Source organism: Pseudonaja textilis, chromosome 7 (genome assembly GCF_049901715.1).
Source record: "Pseudonaja textilis isolate UNSWEBS1 chromosome 7, rPseTex1.2, whole genome shotgun sequence".
Classification (NCBI taxonomy): Eukaryota; Metazoa; Chordata; class Lepidosauria; order Squamata; family Elapidae; genus Pseudonaja; species Pseudonaja textilis.
Genome location: NC_141996.1, coordinates 11,519,993 through 11,543,023, shown reverse-complemented (window position 1 = coordinate 11,543,023; position 23,031 = coordinate 11,519,993). Strand labels below are relative to the sequence as shown.

At 39.0% G+C, this 23,031-nt stretch overlaps 1 protein-coding gene across 2 annotated transcripts; it reads left to right on the top strand.

Moving 5' to 3' along the window:
* The first annotated feature begins 1,491 nt into the window (after window positions 1-1,491).
* Window positions 1,492-22,618, top strand: LOC113440401 (high-affinity choline transporter 1-like). 2 transcript variants are annotated; one of them, XM_087937051.1, is made up of 8 exons: window positions 1,492-1,790; window positions 2,762-2,875; window positions 5,742-5,897; window positions 14,379-14,527; window positions 15,883-16,026; window positions 17,223-17,376; window positions 19,721-19,938; window positions 20,933-22,618. In XM_087937051.1, exons 1-8 carry the CDS (start codon window positions 1,616-1,618, stop codon window positions 21,467-21,469), a joined length of 1,647 nt encoding a protein of 548 aa, XP_087793177.1. In that variant the 5' UTR covers window positions 1,492-1,615; the 3' UTR covers window positions 21,470-22,618. The 2 variants fall into 2 exon arrangements, with proteins under 2 accessions (XP_087793177.1, XP_087793178.1); XM_087937052.1 differs by having other exon boundaries at window positions 21,106-21,448.
* Window positions 22,619-23,031: the final 413 nt, after the last annotated feature.

Genomic DNA, 23,031 nt, shown 5'->3' with positions numbered 1-23,031 from the left:
AATAGAACAGAATGAATGAGCTGGAAGGGACCTTGGAGGTCTTCTAGTCCAGCCCACTGCTCAAGCAGGAGAACCTATACTACAGTATTTCAGATAAGAAAAAGTAGACAGAAAGATTGAAATACAAGCTTCTAGGTCAGTCACTTGGTCCTGTTATCAGAACCAAGTGACTGGCTAGAAGTAGCTTCTAGACCTAAGGTTGAACAGTCCAATCGGTGTCAGATGGATCTGTGGGCTTCAGAATGGAATACAGGTAGTCCTCAACTTACAACAGTTCATTTAGTGACTGTTTAATTCATTTAATTACGATGGCACTGAAAAAAGTGACTTATGGCCGTTCTTCACAGTTACAATCTTTGTAGCATCCCCATGATCATGTGATCAAAATTCAGATGCATGGCAACTGGTTCATACTTACGACGGTTGCAGTGTCACGGGTCATGTGATCCCCTTAACAGATTCACTTAACAACAGGGTGACTAACTTATCAACCACACTGATTCACTTAACAACCATGGCAAGAAAGATCATAAAATGGGGCAAAACTCACTTAACCGATGTCTCACTTAACAACAGAAATTTTGGGCTCAATTGTTGTCATAAGTCGAGGACTACCCGTAGTGAACCCAGGATCTAATTCCTCAAACTTTCTACACAGGAGTGTAGTACTTGAAGAAGGCCTATACTTTCACATACACCCAAGCTGGTTCAATCCAACAAATACAGCTTCTTGCAAATATGTAAGGGGGCGGGGGGGAATTACAGCAGAGAACCGTTCCACCCAAGTGCATCAAACCCAATTTGCAATTTGAGGTGGATCAGAAACTAAGTTAGGAAAAAAAAACTGGAAAAAGAAATGAAAAAAAAAAGTTATGGCTGTGTTAAGGTAATGAAGATTTAATAGCTGACCAGTTGCTGTAAGGCTATAAGCCAAGATGATGAACTGAGGATGAGTCAGCAGAGTACTGCCACTTTAAGAAGCTGTCTATATAAGGGCGGCCATGTGAGAGCGCCTCTCTCTCCTTGTGTTCTATCTCCATTGTAGTTCATGTAAAGTTGAAGGTTGATTGCTTGCCTGATATTTGCCTAACACGTGAATGTATGTATATAGCAGTCTTGTGTATAAACCACTGTTAAAAGACAAAGCCTCTGTGTCCTGTGTTTTGCTCCTGGGTTGTCTCACAACAGCAGTCACACTGCAAACACTCTGACAGGCTGGATACAATCTCATTTAAAAAAACAATACAGATCTAACTTTAGAATATTAGAATAGAATAACAGAATTGGAAGGGACCTTGGAGGTCTTCTAGTCCAACCCCCTGCTTAGGCAGAAAACTTTACACCGCTTTTGTCCACTTCGTATAAAGAAAAATATTGGTGGATGAATTTGGAGCACCCAACTCAGCAGCAAAAGAATTATTCTTATCTAATATTTAAAGACTCAAGAGATTGTTTGGTCTAGAGAAGAAACAACTGTCTTTATCACAAGGTTACAGCTCTTCTGCATGGTTTGTACAAAACCAGGGAGCATTCTGTAAGGCACTTCTGGCCGGCTCGCATCATTTGCTTACTCCCTGGATCCATTTTCAGTCCGTTCTTGAGATTTTTATGAAAAATGGCTTTGAATATCAGTGGCTTAGTAGCTCTGCTTTTATTCTATGCCCTGACTTTAGCTATTGGAATATGGGCTTCTCGGAAAACCAGGCAGAAGGAACAGCAGAAGCCCAGTGAAGTAGCCATGGTGGGAGGCAGGAACATGAATTTTTGCATTGGGTTGTTCACAGCAACTGGTAAGTAGAAAAACTTTGGAATGATAAATAGCATCTTTTACTCTAATGCTTACTCTGGACTGGATATGATAGCAAGTGTTCCCACATCTAAGAGGCTGAAATGCAAAATAGAATAGAGTAGAGTAGAGTAGAAGTAGAGTAGAAAAAGAATAGGATAGAATATAATAGAAGAGAGTAGAGTAGAAGTAGAGTAGAATTAGAATAGAATTCTTTATTGGCCAAGTGTGATTGGACACACAAGGAATTTGTCTTCAGTGCATAAGCTCTCATTGTACATAAAAAAGAAGGGGTCATTATTCCCCAAAGCACTTGAAGGTAGGACAAGCAGCAATGGATGGTAACTAATCGGGGAGAAAACTTGAAAAAAAAAAGGAGAATTTTCCAGACAATGAGAACAATTAACTAGAGGAAGAGCTTGCTTTCTGAAGCTGTGGGTGCTCCAACACTGGAGATTGGAGGAGGAGAAATTTTCTGACAGAACAATTAATCAGCAGAACAACTTGCCTCCAGCAGTTGTGGATGCTCCAACACTGGAAGTTTTTAAGAAGAGATTGGACAACTATTTTCCTGAAATGGCGTAGGGTCTCCTGCTTGAGCAGGGGGTTGGACTAGAAGACCTTCAAGATCCCTTCCAACTCTGTTATTCTGTTATTCTCTTACATTGAATGCAAGGCTGGTGTGCCAACAGAAAATGAGCTAGAGCGGGTTTAGTCAAAATCTGGGGATTGGAAGCAACATGCTTTTAATCATGAGTGATCCGATCCTCCTCAGCTGACTAAGAATGTCTTAATAACTGCGGTGATCCACTTAGCAACAGTGGCAAGAAATGTTGTAAAATGGGGCAATGTTCACTTAACAACTGTCTTGCTTAGCAACAAAACTTTGGGACCTTGGTTGTAAGTCAAGGACCGTCTATAATTATCCATGTCTTTTTTATTCACTTCATTTTCCCCTTTCTCGGTTCCTTTCAGCAACATGGGTTGGAGGAGCCTACATCAATGGCACGGCTGAAATTGTCTACCTCCCTTCAAGAGGACTGGTGTGGGTTCAAGCTCCAGTTGGCTTTGCTTTGTCTCTCCTTGTTGGTAAAGATTTTAAAGATTCTTAAACAAACCATTATGGTGTTAGACAAATGAACAGACACCAGCAGTGGTGGGATTCTATCAGTTCACACTGGTTCTAGCGAACTGGTAGTTCTGGTGAACAGTTGGCCCTGCCCACCCTTTCCTGTCCTATATTTTCCTGTTTGTTTAGCTCAGCTGATTGGTGTGGCACAGCAGATTGCCACGCATCAGCTGTTTTACTCACCAACGCTGACATAGAAGGTAAGTTTTAAAGCTTAAAATGGACAGTTTTCGAGCACATGTGCGCGCTCACCAAATCGGTTGTAAAACCGGTTGCATCCCACCACTGGACACCAAGTCAAAATATTTAAATCTCTCTCCATGTTTAATTTTATCTCAAGTTATCTGCCCTGGTATGTGCTTTTGACAATGATCAGAAGCAACATTTCAATTGGTTGGAAAATACATGAGTGGCTTGTACTCTTAGCTTAGAATGATCGAGTAAACTCTTTAGTTATCAATAAAGGAAAATATTTGTATATCAGGGGGTCTTTGGTGCTCTCTGAGCGTGGTTGTTTTCTTGTGGATATTAGGAATATCATCAGGGCTAGTAGAGAGTTGGGTTTGTCAATTTACTACATATTCTAGTGGCCTACACTGCTGATGTTGGGGGTGGCGGTGATTGGGCTGTTTAGCTTTTTTGGCAGTTCCTTGATTGATTGATGATTGATTGATTGATTGTTTCCTTCATTAATAAATAAGACTTATCCTGGGAGACTTCTTGTTCAACAACATCTGTAGTATGTCAGTGATTCCCTTTCCCGAAAAGTTTGTTAAGGCATATTGCCGAAATAGTCTTATACTTTGAGATTTCTTATGCTGTGAAAAAAGGCATGATTCATTATCTTCATGTCAGAATCAAGCAGAATAAGCTGCTTCCGATGTCCTTTCCTCTCCAGTATCTCACTACGCTCTTTCCTGTCTATCACTGCATGCTTATTAGATGTGTAGAAATGAAACTCACTTAATAGGTCAAGTTGTGCAATAACTCTTCTATTCCCGCTTGTTTAGGATTTTTAAAAATGTTTTTTCTGTGTCTTTTCTGCACTGTTTCTTCTGTGCGCTCTTATTTTTGCTTTTACTCTTCAATCAGGGGTGGGCAATTAGTTTTCTCAAGGGCCCCTGTGAGAAACTGAGATTGTGGGTGTAGGGCCACTGCTGCCCGTCTCCCTGATTCTGCCGCCTCGCCCCTTTCTTCTGCTCCCACCCCTGATGCCACTGCATGGCTGCCCTGCCCTCCACCCTCTGCCTGGCTAGTGGTAGGATTTCCTATGTCTGCCACCTCAGCGATCTGTTCATGGTACATCTCATGCTGGGCCTTGTTCTGCCATGGCTCTTGATCTTCCTCTCATATCAGTTGCTGCCTCAGACATACTCTTAAAAACTTGTCTTTGGGTGCCATCTTACTGATGTCTGGGTTTTGTCCAAGATGGCGGCTATATAAATATTAAAGCCTTCAATCACTACACAGAAAGCAAGGTCAACATTAAGAAATAATAAGGCCATAATACAATAGCCAAGGCACCGTAGCAGATTCACAACACACCTATATTGGGTTAATCCAGAGGTGGTATTCAGCAGGTTTTGACCAGTTCTGGAGAACCAGTAGCGGAAATTTTGAGTAGTTCAGAAAACCAGCAAATGCCACCTCTGACTGGCCCGGACTCCATCTCTTCTCTGCCTCCTGAGTTCTAGCTGATCAGCTGGGTCTTCTTTTGTTGCCCTGCACAGGAGAATGGGGCTGGAAAGCAGGTTAGTGGGGTGGGGAGAGAATGGGATTTTGCAGCAACCTTCCCTCAGGAGTGGGGAGGGAATGGAGATTTTACAGTATCCTTCCCCTGCCAGGCCCACCAAGCCACGCTCACCAAGCCACACCACGCTCACCAAGCCATGCTCACAGAACTGATAGTAAACATTTTTGAATTCCCACCATTAATAAATATTAAAACCATCAATCACAACACAGAAAGCAAAGTCAACATTAAGAAACAGTAAGGCCATAATACAATAGCCAAGGCACCATAATGGACTCACAACACACCTATATTGGGTTCACCTAATGTCCTAGTCCAGTGCTTGGGGAAGAGCTAGGTCTTCACAATATTTGTTTGTTTGTTTGTTTAGGTATTTGTCAAGCAAGTATTAGATAACAGGTATAAGGATAAGCATGGTTATGGATACGAATAAAAAAGAAACAATGGGACAGAGATGGTAGGCACATTGGTTGGGGGTCTTCTGGACCTCAACAGTAAGATTGTTGCATATGGCAGGTTTTGGAACAGAGGAGAGATGGCTCCGAGGCCCCACCCACCGGATAACATTTTCTAACAGAGGGAACCTGGGGTACACTTGAACAGAAATACTTGGGTAGTGATGACCCAGTAGGAAACCAGATCTTGTCCCTTGCAGGATAATAATCACCACCTTGTACTGCAAAAAAGGGGTGCATTGGCCTAACTGTTAAGATACTCAGCTGTCAACCAGAAGGCTGGCAGCTTGAGACCCAAGTACGTGCAATGGGTGAATTCCCCTAGCAGTTCAAAAGCATGCAAATTCAAGTAGATAAATAGGTACCACTTTGGTGGGAAGGTAACAGTGTTCCGTGCCCCACGGCGTATAGTTTTGCTGGTCACAGAAATGTCTTGGGACAATGCTGGCTCCCTCAGCTAGGAAACGGAGTGTATGAATACACAGTATGAATCACTACCCTCTAGAGCTGGACACAACTGGACAGAGAAAACATTTACCTTTAGCTTAACTGAGAAGCACTATGATGCCTTTTGTAAAAATAACTGATTGTTATACAACTTTTTTTTTAAAAAAATAGGAGGCTTCTTCTTTGTCAATCCCATGAGAATGAGAAATTATGTGACTCTGATGGATCCAATCCAAGAGATGTATGGGAACGTGATGAGCTGCCTTCTTTTTATTCCTCCATTGATTGCTGATATATTCTGGTTTGCTGCCGTTCTTGCCTCTTTAGGTAATATTTGTGTCTTTTACCTGTCTTGGCAGAAACTAAATTTAGCAATGTGGAAGCCAAGGGAAGACAGCTGAGATTAGCTTTCCATCCTATAAATGATGTATTGATTAGTGGAGGCATGTTCAGGATAACTACTTCAACTGTGATCTGAGAATATTTGTAGCTCCAATCTCCATCTGCTTCACATTTCTAAAGTCTGGTATATAAATAGGAGATGAGGAGATTGCCCACCAAGCCACGCCCACTGAACCGGTGGTAAAACTATTTGAATCCCCCATCAATGAGAGGAATATTTAGTTATGCTGAAATTCCTCCCTGCAGTCTTGAGGGTAAGAATAGTTTTTTTCCTCTGATGTTCCTATTTAACACTTCCAATGTTAACACAAACAGCAGAGGTGACAGTGGACAGCCTTGCCTTGCCCCTTTTCTTATATCTATAGATTCTGTTAATTCTCCATTTACCATCACCTTTGCAGTTTGTTTATGGTGTATTGTTTCAATGGCTTGGATAATTTTTTTTACCAAAGCCCATTTGTATCAATTGAAGTAAAGTGAATCGCCAACTCACATTGTCAAAGGCTTTTGGGGCATCTAAAAACATCAAGGCCATTTGCTTCTCAGGATGCGCTTCATAATATCCCAAAGTATCCAAAATAATTCTCACGTTGTCTTTGATTTGTCTCTTTGTCAGAAATCCATTTTGGTCAATATGGATAAAGTTATTTAAGTATCTTTTCAGTCTTTCTGCCAAGACTGAAGCAAAAATTTTCAACAGCATACTTGCTGGTTGGTATGAAGGATGAATATACAGAATATACGTTCGAATATTTCATCTGTTCATTTAATATGACAACCATTTTAGGAACGGAGGTCATAGAATATGATGTCCATTTAACCTATGAAAATAGAATTGAGGTGGGAGATGGGAGGAGCTTGCGCCGTGGCGATACGGTCTGCAATCGAGCTCCTCGATTGCAGCCGATATCTCCGCCACTGGCCGGTCCAACGGACCTACGCTGTCCCGTAGGGACAGCCATCGTGAAGAGCATATCCTGAGGATTCCGGGGATACCGCAAAATCCCTGGAGAGCCCGGGTGAAGCTCTTCTTGCCAGCGGCGGAGAGGCAGCCCCCATGCTGCTGAGGCCGGGGCGACTCCAGACGGAAAGAGTTTGAGAAAGAGTTTGTCGGTTGGGTGAGAACTTCTTTTTTTATTTAATTTTTGAATTTGGAAAGTTTACTCTAATTATCTGAAGAAACCTGTGTGATTTTTGTTTTGTTTTTTGACAAAATTGATTTAGCGGCGTTTTTTAGGGAAACGTCAAAGAGAGAATCCATTTTTTTCTTTTCTTTGCTTTCGGACTCTATTGTTACTTATTGGATAACTGGACTGTTTTCTTTTTTCTATATATTCATATGTTTTATTCTTTTTCTGGACTTTTTATTTTTATTTTTTCTGGGCTAGAGGCTTCTCTTGATTTTGTTTGATTTTTCGGTGTTTGTTTTGTGTATTGCAAGACGGCTTTCCCTTAAGAGAGGAGGGGGAAAGTGAGAACTATGATACTTTGTAACACTGCCACCTAGAGGCTCGGAAATATTTAAAAAAAGAAAAATAGACTCTTCTTCTCAAGGACATCCCCTGATAAGATAGAGGAAAGCACTTTGTGGAATATTATTACAGGTGTCTTTCTGGATATACATGGCTCAGCTTTGAAGCTTGTGGAAAGAGAAGGGAGTTATAATTAGAGCCTTGGATAATTAAATAGAGTGCAGTGTTGTTGTTTTTTTTTGAGTTCTGCCAACCCCTTCACTAACATCAAGGTCCTGACTTTTAAGCTTGATTTATTTGCAAAGGGAAGCCTCTGAATTTCTTTTTTCTACTTATATTTTATTTTGATTTAACTGATTTTATTTTTTCTTTTGTCTATTTGGATCCTGTTTTCTTTTTTCCTTTTTCCTTTTTTTTTTTTTAATGTACATTAGCGGACTATTTCTTTTTCCTTTTTTAATTGAGGTTTTTCTTTTTTTTTTTTTTTTCTGGCTGGACTAAGGTGTGGAATTTGAAGAAACTTATTTTTCTTGGTTTTTGTTTTGTTTTTGTTTTTTCTCTTTTTCTTTTTCCCTTCTTCCTTTTTGGCTTTGTCTTGTTTATTATTATTATTGGGTTTTTATTTTTACTGTTACTTTTTTTTTTTTTTTTATGGTTTTTTTTTCTCATTCTTTTTTATTGAACTAAGGTCAGGAAGAATTTGAAGAATTTTCTTTTTCTTTTTTTCTTTTTCTCTCTCACTTTTGGCTTTTTTATTGTTGGCCTTCTTACCTTGGATTAAAATTTCATATTTCTTTCTCTTTTTGTGGACTAAAATTTGAAAAAACTTGAAGAGTTGGAACCACTTAAAATGAGTAAGAAATTTATATCTTCGGGTGCCTCTATGTCTGCTTCTGCCTCCCCACCATCTGGACAGCTTCAATTCAGACATTGTTAAAGCAAGATAAGGAGAAAGAAAAAGAACAAGAAAGAGTATCCTTCCAGATGATTATGCAAGGAATTCAAGATCTTAAGGTAAAAATGGATACTATTGAACAAAGAACAGGTAGGATGGAACAGATGATGGAAAAATATGAAGAGAGACTCCAAAATGTTGAAGAGGGAGGCAAACAAAGAGAGGAGAAAATTGGAAATATCGACAATAGATTAATAGCGATTGAACAAGAAAAAGTGAGATGTTGAAGTGGGAGTTGGATAGATCAGAATTTTATCTTAGATTCCAAAATATAGAAGAAGAAAAAGGACAAGATTTGGTTGCGATAATGGTAGGAATCTTGGCGGAGGCACTCGAGATAACAGAAGAGAAGATGATGGATGGAATTGATGAGATATATCGAGTTTTTACAAGATATGCGATGAGAAATAACCTACCCAGAGAAGTTCATATTAGATTTATTAAAAAATCTTTGAAGACACAAATATTGCAAGTAGCAAGAGAGAAGCCACTGAAATACAAAAGTAAAGAAATTTTGGTTTTAAAACAAATACCTAGAAGAGTGAGAGAGATGAGAAGAGAATACCGATTCCTGACTAAAAGGTTATTGGAAAAAGAGGTGTCTTACAGGTGGTTGATTCCAGAAGGATTGATGTTTACGTGGCAGGAACAGAGACATAGAATTGATTCAATTGAGAAAGCAGAACTGTTTTGCGCAGAGGTTTTTGGAGGCAGAGAAGGAGGAGCAGGAAAGGAGGTCCCATCAATTGAATCTCAAGAGGAACAAATGGAGGTTGGAAAAGAAGAAGGTGCAGTAGGTGGACAAGTTGATATTAAAGATCAACGTGAGGCAAGACCCACGAGAGTGGTTAAATCTAAATATAAAACATAATTATGGAAGAAAAAAATTGATTACAATGAATATAAATGGACTGAACTTAGCTGCTAAGAGAAGGAAGATTTTCCATAAATTAATGAAATTAAGGTTCGACATAATTTGTTTACAAGAAGTTCATATTAAAAAGCAACATGAACAATTGTTATTACAACCAAAATTAGGAAATTGTATACCTCTTTGACACAATCCAAGAAAAGAGGGGTGGTTTTATATATTAAAGAGGCCATTCCAGCAAAAATGATTTATACAGATGATGATGGGAGAATATTAATGGTAGAAATAATGGACAATAATAGAAAGATACTTTTGATTGCAATTTATGCATCGAATGATAAACAGGAAGAATTCTATAGAAAATTACATACTAAGACTGCCGAACTTGACTATGCTAATGTAATTATGATGGGAGACTTTAATGGAATTGTGGATAATAGACTTGACTATATTGCAACAACAGTAAAGCATAACAGGAAAACTCTTCCTAAATCCTTTTTAAAATGATAGATGAATTAACTTTAAAAGACATATGGAGAGAAAGAAATGATAAATCTAAGCAATTTACGTTCTATTCAAATAGGCATTTATCATGGTCCAGACTGGATATGATTTGGATCTCAACAGATTTAATGTCTAGTATTCAAGAAGTAAATATTGAAACAAGTACTTGGGCTGACCATAACCCATTGACAATTGAATGGAAGGGACAAAGGAAAAGATCGAGATGGACATTAAATAATTCTATTTTAAAGGATAAGGAATTTATACAATGGATGGAGAAAGAATTGGCCTTCTTCTTTAAAGAGAACAGAAAAGAAGACACCTCAATACAGAATGTTTGGGACACAATGAAGGCCTATGTTAGAGGCTTGATAATAGACTATACAAGAAAAAGAACAACAGGAAAAGGCGAACTCTTAAAGCCTTGGATGATGAATATAAGGGACTTGAAAAAGAATTACAGAAAATGCCACACAGAAAAGATGTTAAAATGAAACTGGATATAACTAAACATAAAATGGATTTAATAGAGAAAGAAGAACTGGCACAGAAAATTAGGAATGCTAAACAGAATTATTTTGAGGATGCAAATAAGCCAGGTAGATGGCTAGCATACAAATTGAGAAAGGAGAAAGAGTCGAGGAAAATACCGCAGTTAATAGACGACCAAGGTAAAATTTGTTATGGCAGCAAAGAAAAAAAAGAGATTATTTATGATTTTTATAAGCATTTGTATAAGAAAGAAGACATTGACGAGGAGAAAGTTAAACAATACCTACAGAATGCAAATCTACCTAAGATACCCAAAGAGATTGAAGAAATGCTAGAAAGTAATATAACAATGATGGAGTTAAGTCAAGCACTTAAGAAACAAAATAATGGAAAGGCACCAGGTCCAGACGGGTTTCCTGTAGAATTTTATAAAATCTTTCAAGAATCACTGTGTATTCCACTGTTAGAAGTTATGAATGAAGTTATGTTAAAAAAAGATGATACCTAAAACATGGTCAGAGGCTTACATTACACTTATTCCAAAAGAGGAGGCGGACCTACTGCAAATCAAGAATTATAGACCGATTTCTTTACTAAATGCAGATTATAAAATTTTTGCTTCAATATTAGCAGAAAGACTTAAAAGTACTTGAATAACTTTATCCACTCAGACCAAAATGGGTTTTTGCCAAAGCGACAAATCAGAGACAATATGAGAGTAATTCTGGACACCCTGGAATACTATGAGGCACATCCTGAAAAGCAAATGGCCTTGATATTTTTAGATGCTCAAAAGGCATTTGATAACGTGAATTGGAGATTTATGTTACTTTTAATGGAACAGATGGGCTTTGCTAGAAGATTTATTCAGGCAATAGAAGCAATTTATAATGAACAAACAGCTAAGGTAATGATGGAGGGAGAACTTACAGATCCTATTAATATAAGAAAAGGCACAAGACAAGGTTGTCCTCTTTCTCCCTTGATATTTGTATTGACTTTGGAAGTGTTGAATAGAAATATCAGAGAAGATAAAACTATAAAAGGAATGAAAATTAAAAAGGAAGAATTTAAACTACAAGCCTTTGCAGATGACCTAGTCTTTATCTTGGAAGACCCTATAGAAACAGCCTTGAAACTGTTGGAAAAGATAGAGGTCTATGGGGAGGTGGCTGGTTTGAAAATAAATAGAGATAAAACAAAGATTTTGTCAAAGAATATGTTGCTGAAACAAAGGGAAGAGTTGGCAGAACTGTTAAAAAATTCAAGTTACAAACAAGGTTAAGTATCTGGGGATATATTTGACATCAAGATGTAGTACATTGAAGGAGAATAATTATATTAAACTTAAACAACAGATAGCTCAAGACTTGAAAAAATGGGAGAACTTACAATTGTCATTAATAGGAAGGATTTCAACAATTAAGATGAACATTTTACCCAGAGTCTTATTTTTGTTTCAAACAATACCAATTAGGCTTGGAAAAGAATATTTTGAGGATTTAAATAAAATTGTTTTGAAGTATATATGGCAAGGTAAGAAAGCAAGAATAAAGTTAAAGCTTTTACAGGATGCTAGATTTAGAGGAGGGTTTGGACTGCCTAATTGGGAGTTGTACTACCAAGCTGCAAACTTGACGTGGGTTAAAGAATGGATAACATTAAGGAAAACCAGATTGTTGACATTAGAAGGTCATGATTTGTTGTTGGGCTGGCATGCTTTTTTATGGTACAAGGGAACTAAAACACAGGGGTATTTTAGAAGGCATTATATACGGGAGTCTCTGTGGTTGAATTGGGAGAAGATAAAAAAACAGTGTTATTTGAAAATTCCAGTTTGGTTATCGACGATAGAAGCGTTTTCTTATCCTATAATCTATAAAAAAGGAACAAACAGTTAACTATGGGGAATTATTAGATGAAAAGGGTGAACTTAAATCGATGCAAAAATTGGAAGAACAAGGTATACGGATGAATTGGTTTTCATATTTGCAAATATATTCAAAGTACCATGAGGATTCCAAAGCAGAGGGATTTTATGATAAGCAAACTGACTTGGATAAGATTTTGATGGGTACTGATGAAAAGGTGATTAAAAAATTGTATGGTTATTTATTGCAAATTAAGCTTGAGGAAGAACAAGTTAAAGAAACTATGATTGCGTGGGGAGGAATTTTGGATATGGGATTGATTTAGAGAAATGGCAGAAATTATGGTCGCAAAATTATAAAATGACAATGTCTACAGCCTATAAAGAAAACTTGTATAAGATGTTTTACAGGTGGCATTTTCCCCGACAAGGATAGCAAGAATGTTTAAGAACAAATCCGAAAAATGCTGGAAATGTCATCAGAAACCTGGTTCATACTATCACATGTGGTGGACTTGTGAGGATGCTAGAAAATATTGGACTAAAATCCACATGTGGCTGGAAAAATGACAAAGAAGCATATAGACTTGAAACCGGAGTTTTTCTATTGGGAATACTACCAGATACTTATAGTAAAGAGTTGAAATATTTGATTGTAAATGTATTGACTGCTGCTAGGATTGTATTTGCAAAAATTGGAAAAATGAGAAAATTCCATTGCAAGAAGAAGTTGTAAAGAAAATTTTGGAATGTGCTGAGATGAGTAGATTGACTTTTGAAATTAGAGAGCAAGAAGATAAACAATTTTATTTAGTTTGGGATCTTTTCTATCAATGGTTGAATGATGAAATATTAAAATATAAAAGTTAGATAATAAGGAATAATAATGACTTTATTTTCCCTTTCCTTTTATTGGTTTTTGATACTATATTTATATAATAGCTTTCTTTGTTTCTTTCTTTTTCATATTTGGGATAGAATTGGTATGATTATAAGATTTGTTTTAGAATAAAATATTTAAAATATAGTTATCTCATAAAGGCATGACCGAATAAAAGTTTAGTCAAATTTTTCTTTTTTTTCTTTAATAGAGATACTAGGATTTATAAATTTGTATTGATAAGAGTATTATATAAAGTAACTGTAATTGTGACTATGAGGTGAATGCACAAAACCGATGGACCAACCGACTTACGGTGTGTACAAAAATATGGGGGAGCTGATACTTTTATGCTTTGTTGTTGTGTTTTTTATGTTAAAAAAATAATAAAAATTTATATATAAAAAAAAAAAAGAAAATAGAATTGAGGTGTGACTCTTTGATGCCAGAGATTCATAATTCATAGATCAACCTGGTCAGTTTTCACCTTCTAGAATTTCAGAGGAATGGCCCAAAAGTGATAATCCTGGGAATAGAATTTCTATAACAATGACTATGCTTTTGTTACAAATGGAACAGTTATTTTGAATATACAGGAAGCCCTCGACTTACAACAGTCCATTTAGTGACCGTTTGAAATTACAATGGCACTGAAAAATGGGACCTATGCAGGGGTAGGCTGCTATCGATTTGCCCTGGTTCTGGTGAACTGGTAGCTAATTTTATCATTTTTTAATGATCGATTCAGTGAACTGGTAAATCCCATCCCTGGCTGACCCTGCCCACCCCTCCCCTCTCCTCCCAGGAGTCCCCATGCAGCCCGTTTTGGATGCCAGGTAAATGCAGGGCCCATGTGGAGGCTCAGGGTGGGTGATAAACGGGCCTCCCGGAAGTTTCGGAAGGACTCCAGAGGGCCTCCGGAGCCCGGGAAGGGTGAAAATGCCCTGCCCCCCACCCCCCATCATGATGAGGAGTCCAATTAGGCCACGCCCACCATGGTCATGCCCACCCAGCAAACTGGCAGAGAACCAGTTGCTAACATTTTTGAAGCTGACTCCTGGACCTATGACCATTTTTCACACTCATGACTGTTGCAGCGTCTCCAAGGTCACCTGATCAAGATTCGTTTACCGATCATGTTACTAACCAAATTGCAGTGATTTACTTAACAATTTTTGCAAGACTTTGCAAAATGGAGGGAAATTCACTTAATAACTATCTCACTTAGCCACATAAATTTGGGGTTCAATTGTGGTTTGTAAGTCGAGAACTACCTGTAAATTAATTTATTTGGTTAAGAGAAATGGCATAGCGTGAAATGTATTCCTGCACTTAAGTAATAATTACTGCATCTTTTCCTAGGAGCAACCATGAAGGTCATTTTGGACATCCAGGGTTATATTGCCATCATTCTTTCTGCATGTACGGTGATATTGTATACTTTACTAGGAGGTTTGTATTCAGTGGCCTATACAGACGTGATACAACTTATCTTTATATCGCTCAGTCTGGTAAGTTCCTATCTTATTGTATTACCACTCACTTGAACTATTGGGAGTGATTCAAAATCCAGAATGAAACACCAGTGTACTTTCATTATTTATGACAGTATTTCCCAACCCTGGCAATTTTGAAATCTATATATATAAAAGCGAAATACCACTCACGCATCATCACAAAATCTCCAGAACCGTAAAGCCTACAAACTTGAAATTTGGCACGTATGTTCCTCTTGGCTTCTAGGTGGTCACTAAGAAAGGATTTTTCGAAATGACCATCAGAGCATTAGTATTTCGTATATTATTATTAACACGCTCTGAGGCTAAGGAGTTCTACTCTCCCTCTCCACCTGAAAAGAAATCTGTTCCAAATGTAAAACACAAGCAGAGGAGAGGAGTTTCAGTTTTACTTTCACAGCACCAAGCAGCTTTAGTACAGAACAGGTGAGCTAAGCCACACCCAGGCTCCTTGCTGTCTCCTTCTTGCTCACATAGCAAATACTGTTTCAGTTTCCAAACAGCCCTCAACTCTCTTAAACACTGACAGGATGCTAACCAGATGAATACCGATGGATGCTGGTAGGCAGAGGCAGAATTTTTCCCCCTTATTTTCCTCCCAAAAAACTAAGCCCGATCACATAGTTTTGTAGCAAAGAACGGATATTGAGCTAGTACAATATATGAACTTCAGCTCCCAGAATTCCCCAGCTAGCATGCTGGCTGGGGGATTCTGGAAGTCGAAATCCACATAGCTTAAAGTTGCCAAGGTTGAGAAGCACTGATTGATGACATCCCAATAGATTACAGACTTTAGGACATGCTATTCAATGAACTGGGAGATAATCTGAATCAATAAAGGAGAGTATTTGTAGCTTAGAGTTGAAATGAGGTGTCCTTAGTGCTCTCTGAGTTTTGTTTTTCTTGCAGATATTTCATTACCCAAAGTATGGTAAGCAATTTCAATTAGTGCTCTTAATGATGTTATGTAGTCTGGATAATGAAACATCTGCAAGAAAAGAAAACCAACCTCAGAGACCACCAAGGATAATCTGAATATTCAATAGCAGAATAGAGCACTAGACACTGAAAAAAGACACTACATGAATAAAACAGTGAAGTAGCCAGGATACACTCAGAAGTAGAGACAGGATCTAAGTGGAAGGGCCAAGTACAAAGAAGCGGGTGGAATCAAAACACAGAGGTGGGTGGGATTAAGACACGAAAGCAGCAAGTAATGCTATTTTCAATTCATCTATTTTTTTAAAAATTAATTCATTATCGTGACTGTGGAGCACAAAGAACGTTTTGACTACCAGAAACCCTTCAGAAAACATTTTAATTCTAATATTTCTGCTTTTTGCTGCCAGTGGATTTGTATCCCTTTCGCCATCATGAACCCTGCTACAGAAAACATTTTTCATACAGCTACTCACAATATATCCCAAGCCCCTTGGACCGGAAAAATAGAACCAGAGTTTTATGGAAGATGGTTTGATGATTTCTTATATTTGGTAAGATCTATTTCTGAAGTGGATGGGGAATTGGGGGCTTGACGCACTTACTGTATCCAACTAAATAATAAAAACAGTGGTTCTTCTAAATTAAGGATAACCCATGTTCTTCTTGGCACAAAAACACTTATTTTTTATTTTAAAAAAAAGATACACAGGGTAGTTTACAGATTAACAGAGTTGGAAGGGACCTTGTAGGTCATCTAGTCCAACCCCCCTGCCCAAGCAGGAGACCTTACACCATTTCTGACAAGTGACAATCCAATCTCTTCTTGAAAGCCTCCAGTGATGAAGCTCTCACAACTTTCGAAGGCAACTTCTGTTCCATTGGTTGATTGTTCTCACTGTCAGAAAATATCTCCTTGTTTCTAGGTTGAATCTCTCCTTGTTCTGTTTCCATCCATTATTCCTTATCTGGCCTTCAGGTGCTTTGGAAAATAGGTTGACCCCCCTCCTCTCTGTGGCAGTCCTTCAAATATTGGAAAACTGCTGTCATGTCTCCCCTTTTTCATTAGACTAGCCATGCCCAGTTCCTGCAACCGTTCTTCATATGTTTTAGCCTCCAGTCCCCTAATCTTCCTGGTTGCTCTTCTCTGCACTTTTTCTAGAGTCTCAACATCTTTTTTATAATGTGGTGAACAAAACTGGATGCAGTACTCTAGGTGTGGTCTTACTAAGGCTTTTTTAGAGTGGTATTAGTACCTCACTTGATCTTGTTGCTGATACGGTAAATTCACTCCACTAGGAGGGATTAAAACTAAATAGCAGTGTAGACAATACGCCTAAGATAATTCCAAACTGGAATGGGAGATACACAGGCAGGGCATTCTCTTCTTGATGGCTGGAAAACTGCTTTTCCACAGGACATTAAGAAAAACACACTCCTAAATTAAAGATGAAATGCAATTAATAATGTCAGACTGGGACGATAAGCTAATGTGGCAGATGTTGGGAGGCTGTTTCTTTGGTTTAAGAAAGGCAAACGGAGACCAGAAATTCTAGAATGATCCAGAAAGAAAGCTTTGGAGATGCTCCAAGAGTTGCCCATCACGCCTACTGTTAAATAAACTTTCCAGAGTTGTTAGATTAAAGGCAACCTGGTTCGAATTTAAGTTCTGTCTTTTTGGCTAAGATCAAGCATACCGTCGTATCTTGTTTTTATTTCAGTTCAGTTCAAGATTCTCCTTTTCTTCCAGGTGCTTGGGGCCATCCCATGGCAAACCTATTTTCAGCGAGTTCTCGCAGCTTCCTCCCACAAAGAAGCCAGGTTAATTTCCTATTTTTCTGGACTGGGCTGCTTCATCATGGCTATCCCTTCTGTATTGATAGGAGCAGTGGCTGCCTCCACAGGTAACCAGGGCTGAACAAGAACTGGAGAGTCAGAGCCATCATTTGGGTGGTTCAGACCTAGTAATCTATTGCCATACTATGGAAGATTCTGGGAGTTGAAATCTATACACTTAAAGTTGCTGAGAGCGAGAAGCACTGTTTTGAATAGATGTTAAATAAACTCTTATATCCTAATCAGTTCAAGGAGCCCTAGCATAAAAATAATTATGAACCCAAAGCAGTACCTCGTATAAAGGAATATAGAGCTGGCCTTGAAAAAGCTAAAAAGTATTTTTCTTAGTTTGCATTCATTTTTTTATTTTTTTGAGTGGTGCAGTGGCCTAGAGGTGGAGATCTCGCCTCACAATCTATGGGTTCCATCCTAGGTAGAGGAAGATATTTCCTTCTCTGGGTACAATACGAATATATCAGCTGAACAAAGCTCCGCATTGGTGACAGGAAGGGCATCCGGCCAGTAAACACTCAGCTCCACTCAGTTGCCTACACTCCACCCTGCAAGAGATTATGGGGTTGTTAAAAGAAGATGATAATTAGTTTTTTATCTTTGTATTTTAAAACCTCGATTAAAAAAACAGGATCAAGAACATAGAATCTTTTAAGAGAGTTGGCCTACCCATTTCTCCGCTGGTCAAATCACAACATCGTTTTGATTTTTTAAAAAATTAATCCTGCTTTGCCATTGCTTTCACTAATGAAAAAAGTGGGTAAGAAATTTCACACACCTCACATGCGCAAATCCCACATTTCCACAAGGTTTCCATCTTCTTTGATGGAGCTTTGTTTGATGTGGTGCACGGCTAGTAATATCTCATGTGAAAATGCTGGTACGTCATCAAACTTTGGCATTCTTGACAGAATCTATATGGTATAATCAAAGGTATAATCTCATGTTATCTGGTGATCCTGTGAACTATCATTTTGTAAAAATAATTTGGGAAAGACGCTTAAGCCACCATGCATATTGTCTTGGATAGCTGCCCAGAAACCTGCTCATTGTGTGTATAATATTTCACCAAATATATTCAAAGCAGCATATAAGAAATACAATATTAAAACTACTATACCTCAATCAATAAAAGAAGACAATAAATAGAATAATTTACATCAAAACGGAACTTCAAAAGTCACCTAGCCCAGCTGTACCCATACAGAAGCTAGACTTTTGTTTCAAATATTAAGGATCAAATATGAATAAATATACATTTAAACAACTGTAATCTTGACCCTAATTCAACATTTCTCTAGTCAGATTAAATTTAATCCTCAATTCCCAAAATCAAAAGTTGATTCCCTCACCTTATCTTGTCTTTAAGTCAAAAGAAATTCATTCATGTTATTCTCTCAGCAAAGCAGTCAATTTTTGCCATTCGTTTCAAAGTCCATACTTCCATTGTGAATATATACTATAGGTAGTGCTCAATTTGCAACCACAGTGGAGCACAACGTTTCTGTTGCTAAGCAGGGCAGTTGTTAAGCGAGTTCTGTCCCATTTTACAATCTTTCTTGCCACAATTGTTAAGTGAATCACTGCAGTTGTTAAGTGAATCATGCAGACTTTGCTTGTTGGAAGCCAGCAAGAAAGGTTAGAAATGGGTAATCAATCACCCAGGGACAGTCCAACTTTCACAAATGCATGCCAGTTGTCAAATGCCTGAATTTTGATCAGTTGTTAAGTGAATCTGGCTTCTCCATTGACTTTGCTTGTCAGATGGCCACAAAAGGTGATCATCTGATCCTGGGACATTGAAACCGTCATAAATACGAACATTTGCCAAGCATCTGAATTTTTATCATGTGACCATGAGGGTTCTACAATGATTGCTAAGTGTAAAAACCGGTCCTAAGAGCCATAGTAGTGCAGTGATTAGAATGCAGCGTTGCAGGCTAATTCTGCTGCCTGCTGGTTGCCTGCAGCTCAGCAGTTCGGATCCCACCAGGCTCCCAGATTGATGGGGGCAATAGGTTGACTCTGTAAACCACTTATAGAAGGCTGTGAAGTGGCATATAAGCCCAAGTGTTAGTGCTGTTAAATCATTTTGGGGGATGCCATTGTAACTTTGAACAGTCACTAAATGAATGATTGTAATTGAGGTCTACCTTTATTCTTTCCCTCTTTGGGCATATAACTGGGGTGTCAAACTCGCGGCCCATGGGCCAGATGCATCACGTGCTAGCCACGCCCACACCCAGTTTAGCGAAGGGGGGAAAAAGGCACAATATGTCACGTCACGAGTTTGACATCCCTGGCACATAACAACAACCTCATGTATAAAAATAAAGCCCACCACTGATTGACTTTCTGAAGCAACCTTTGAAAATGACACTTCTGTGTTTCCTTTTTGAGACTGGAACCAGACCGATTATGGCCTCCCCACCCCGTACGAAAGAAACGAGTCTGCTCTCATACTTCCGCTAGTCCTTCAGCATCTCTGCCCGATGTACATCTCCGTCGGTGGTTTGGGTGCCATCGCAGCTGCTGTGATGTCCTCTGGAGATTCTGCTCTGCTCTCTGCCGGTTCCATGTTTGCTCACAACATCTATAGGAAAATATTCCGAAGAAAGGTAAAGGGATAAATTATATAGTTAATGTCTGTCTACCACAAATGAGACAGGACTATTATTATAGCAATCGCAATTGCATTTAGACTTATATACCACTTCACAGTGCTTTTACAGCCCTCTCTAAGCGGTTTACAGAGTCAGCCTCTTGCTCCCAACAATCTGGGTCCTCATTTTACCCACCTCAGAAAGTTGGAAGGCTGAGTCAACTTTGAGCCTGGTGAGCCTGCAATTTGGCTATTTGAATCCCACCAGGCTCAAGGTTGACTCAGCCTTCCATCTTTCTGAGGTGGGTAAAATGAGGACCCAGATTGTTGGGGGCAATAGGCTGACTCTGTAAACCGCTTAGAGAGGCCTGTGAAGCACTGTAAAGCAGTATATAAGTCTAAGTGTCAACTAAAAAGATACTCCTTTGGACTTTTTAGCTGCCAGAAAAAGGGAGTAGGGAAAAACAAGGCATTCTTGAAATGCCTAGATCAGGGGTGTCCAACCTTGGCAACTTTAAGACTTGTGGACTTCAACTCCCAGCTTTGCTGGCTGAGGAATTCTGGGAGTTGAAGTCCACAAGTCTTAAAGTTGCCAAGGTTGGACATCCCTGGCCTAGATTATCACCCCAGCAGCCCAAAGTTGTCAGAGCATAAGAAGAGAGCATGATGGATGACTCTTGGAGATGGATGTGTCCCATTGGAGAAGTCACATCCGGGGGGGTGGGGGAAAAACTAGGGTCAAGGGGGAAATGTGTGATGTAATTTAGTATCGGCTGCACCCGGCCCCAGGCCAATATGGCAACTTCTAATAAATCAATTTACTTTTCTCCGAGATGCGGCTAGAGACTTTTGATTTGAATGAGGGTGGATTTGTTGGGAGCCCTGACAGCCCTGACACTAAGTGCTATTGTTAACATGCAACATTCACCCTGTTAATGAATTTGCACCCATTTTAATTTGGAGGCAATTTTTCCTGCCTTTCCCTCCTCCCTCTCTTTGATTTTTTACAGGCAACTGAGAAAGAGGTCCTGTGGGCAATGAGAATCTCCATGGTGGTGTTTGGGATAATTTCAGCACTTCTGGCTTTCTACTCCTCTTCGATCTTTGACCTCTGGTTCTTGAGTGGAGAGCTAGTATACACTCTCCTTTTCCCCCAGTTGTGTTGTGCTCTGTTTCTTTCCAGCACCAACACCTATGGCTCAATGGTTGGGTTCTTCCTTGGCTTTCTTCTACGGTTATTGGCAGGAGAACCATCCTTAAAGATCCCCCCTGTGATCTGTTACCCGGGATGCTCAGTTGTAGAAGGTATCTCTGTCCAGCTCTTTCCATTCAAGATGGTCACCATGCTAGTCACGCTGTTCACCATCTTCTCAACTTCCCACCTGGCCAGCTTTATGTTTAAGAGCAGAATCCTTCCTGCTGAATGGGACGTCTGCCAAGTTACTATGGATGCCAGAATGCCTGTTCCCTTCTCCAGGGAAGAAAGACAGATGGAAAAAATCCAGAATTGTGAGCAAGTAGAGGAAGCGGTTATGAAAGATATTTGACAGTATTATTCTTCTGCTACCACCGATTTTTGGGAAATTCCTTTGAGCTGTAAAAAAAAGTATCCATCTGGTTCAGTTCCAAGCTGGGAGAAAGACACTGGAAACATGGAGGCTGATTGGAAAGATGGTTTAATGATGAAGCAGAACCACCAACCACATGTGATTCTGGGCAGCTGATAAAATGGAGTTGAGAATAGGGTGGGTGGGTTATACTTTGTTTGGGCTTTGTATTTGAGCTTCCTATTCCTGTGCAAGAATTTGTATTCTATTGGCTGTTGTCAGATTCCTATGGGGTTATGTAGGGGTCATAGCTGGCTCTATAGGCAAAAGAGGAAATACAAATCCTAGGTGTCTGTCTGAGCTAAGTTTGGTTGAAGTTTGGACTGCTCTGAAAGGGTGTTATGTGGCTTAATATATAACACAGGACTTTTGCCCTGTGTTGGATCATGAGTGAGGATTAATCCTATCTTGAATGGATTACCAAATCTGCACTTCTAAAAGCTGCCTCTTCAGTATCAGTTGGAGCTACTAAAAAACACTGAGTCTATTTCCTGCAGAGGTAGTATTCAGCAGGTTCTGACCAGTTCTGGAGAACCAGTAGCAGAAATTTTGAGTAGTTCAGACAACCGGCAAATGCCACTTCTGACTGGAGATTTTACAATATCCTTCCCTTGCCATGCCCACCAAGCCACGCCCACAGAACCGGTAGTAAAAACAAATTGAATCTACCACTGGTTTCCTGCCTCAAAAAACCCCATGTTTCTCCATTTCTCATTTAGGAAAATATAATATTCTGCCTTTTTAATATTCCTCAAAATATTTCATTCTTCCAGGAGGGTGGTAAATGCTAACTTTCTACAGAGCAATGAAAAAATGTTGGCAGATAGGTCAGAATTCAAAATCACAGCAGTGTCTTTGCATTGTAGCAGCTGGAACACTTTTGCAAATACTTCTGATTGGATAGCTGAGCTCTTTTTATGCCAAGAATATTAATTTAGATATAGTTAGGGAAGTGCTACTTGCTGTTTTTTTTTAACTGAATATTTATTTTACTTAATATTTCAATTCTGAGGCTACCTGACTCCATAGGGATTCTTGCAGTGATTGTCTTACGATTAAAAATTTAAAATAAATGCCTGAGGAAACCACAAAGAAAGTTACTCTCCTTTGATCCTTGCAGAGAAATCATACAGAAATAGCAACACTTATTACATAGCACATTTAATAACCCAGTCTATGCTCTCAAGGGGAATATTGTTATAGACCCTACTTTATACAAACAAATATTGGGCATCAAAGTTCTTCTTTCTTATCAACCTAGTGACCAAAACCATCCTTACTTTTTTAATAAACCCATTGAACAAGTACAACCTGACATAAAAATGTTGCCATGTACAGTGTGCTAGATGTGTGCTAGATTTCCGGGTTGTTCCATTCCATTAGGACTTTGTGTTCAACTATTACAGTATTCCACTTCCTTAGCAGCTTGAGGCTATGTGGACTTCAATTCCCAGAACTCCCCAGCCAACATGTCTGGCTGGGGAATTCTGGGAATTGAAGTC

Bases quoted from the DNA above. Each gene is read 5' to 3' on its own strand.
- LOC113440401 (XM_087937051.1), top strand. From the start codon at position 1,616: ATGGCTTTGAATATCAGTGGCTTAGTAGCTCTGCTTTTATTCTATGCC. The intron at 14,528-15,882 runs GTAAGTTCCTAT...TTTTGCTGCCAG, and splicing joins TCTTTATATCGCTCAGTCTG to TGGATTTGTATCCCTTTCGC. The intron at 17,377-19,720 runs GTAACCAGGGCT...TTCCTTTTTGAG, and splicing joins AGCAGTGGCTGCCTCCACAG to ACTGGAACCAGACCGATTAT.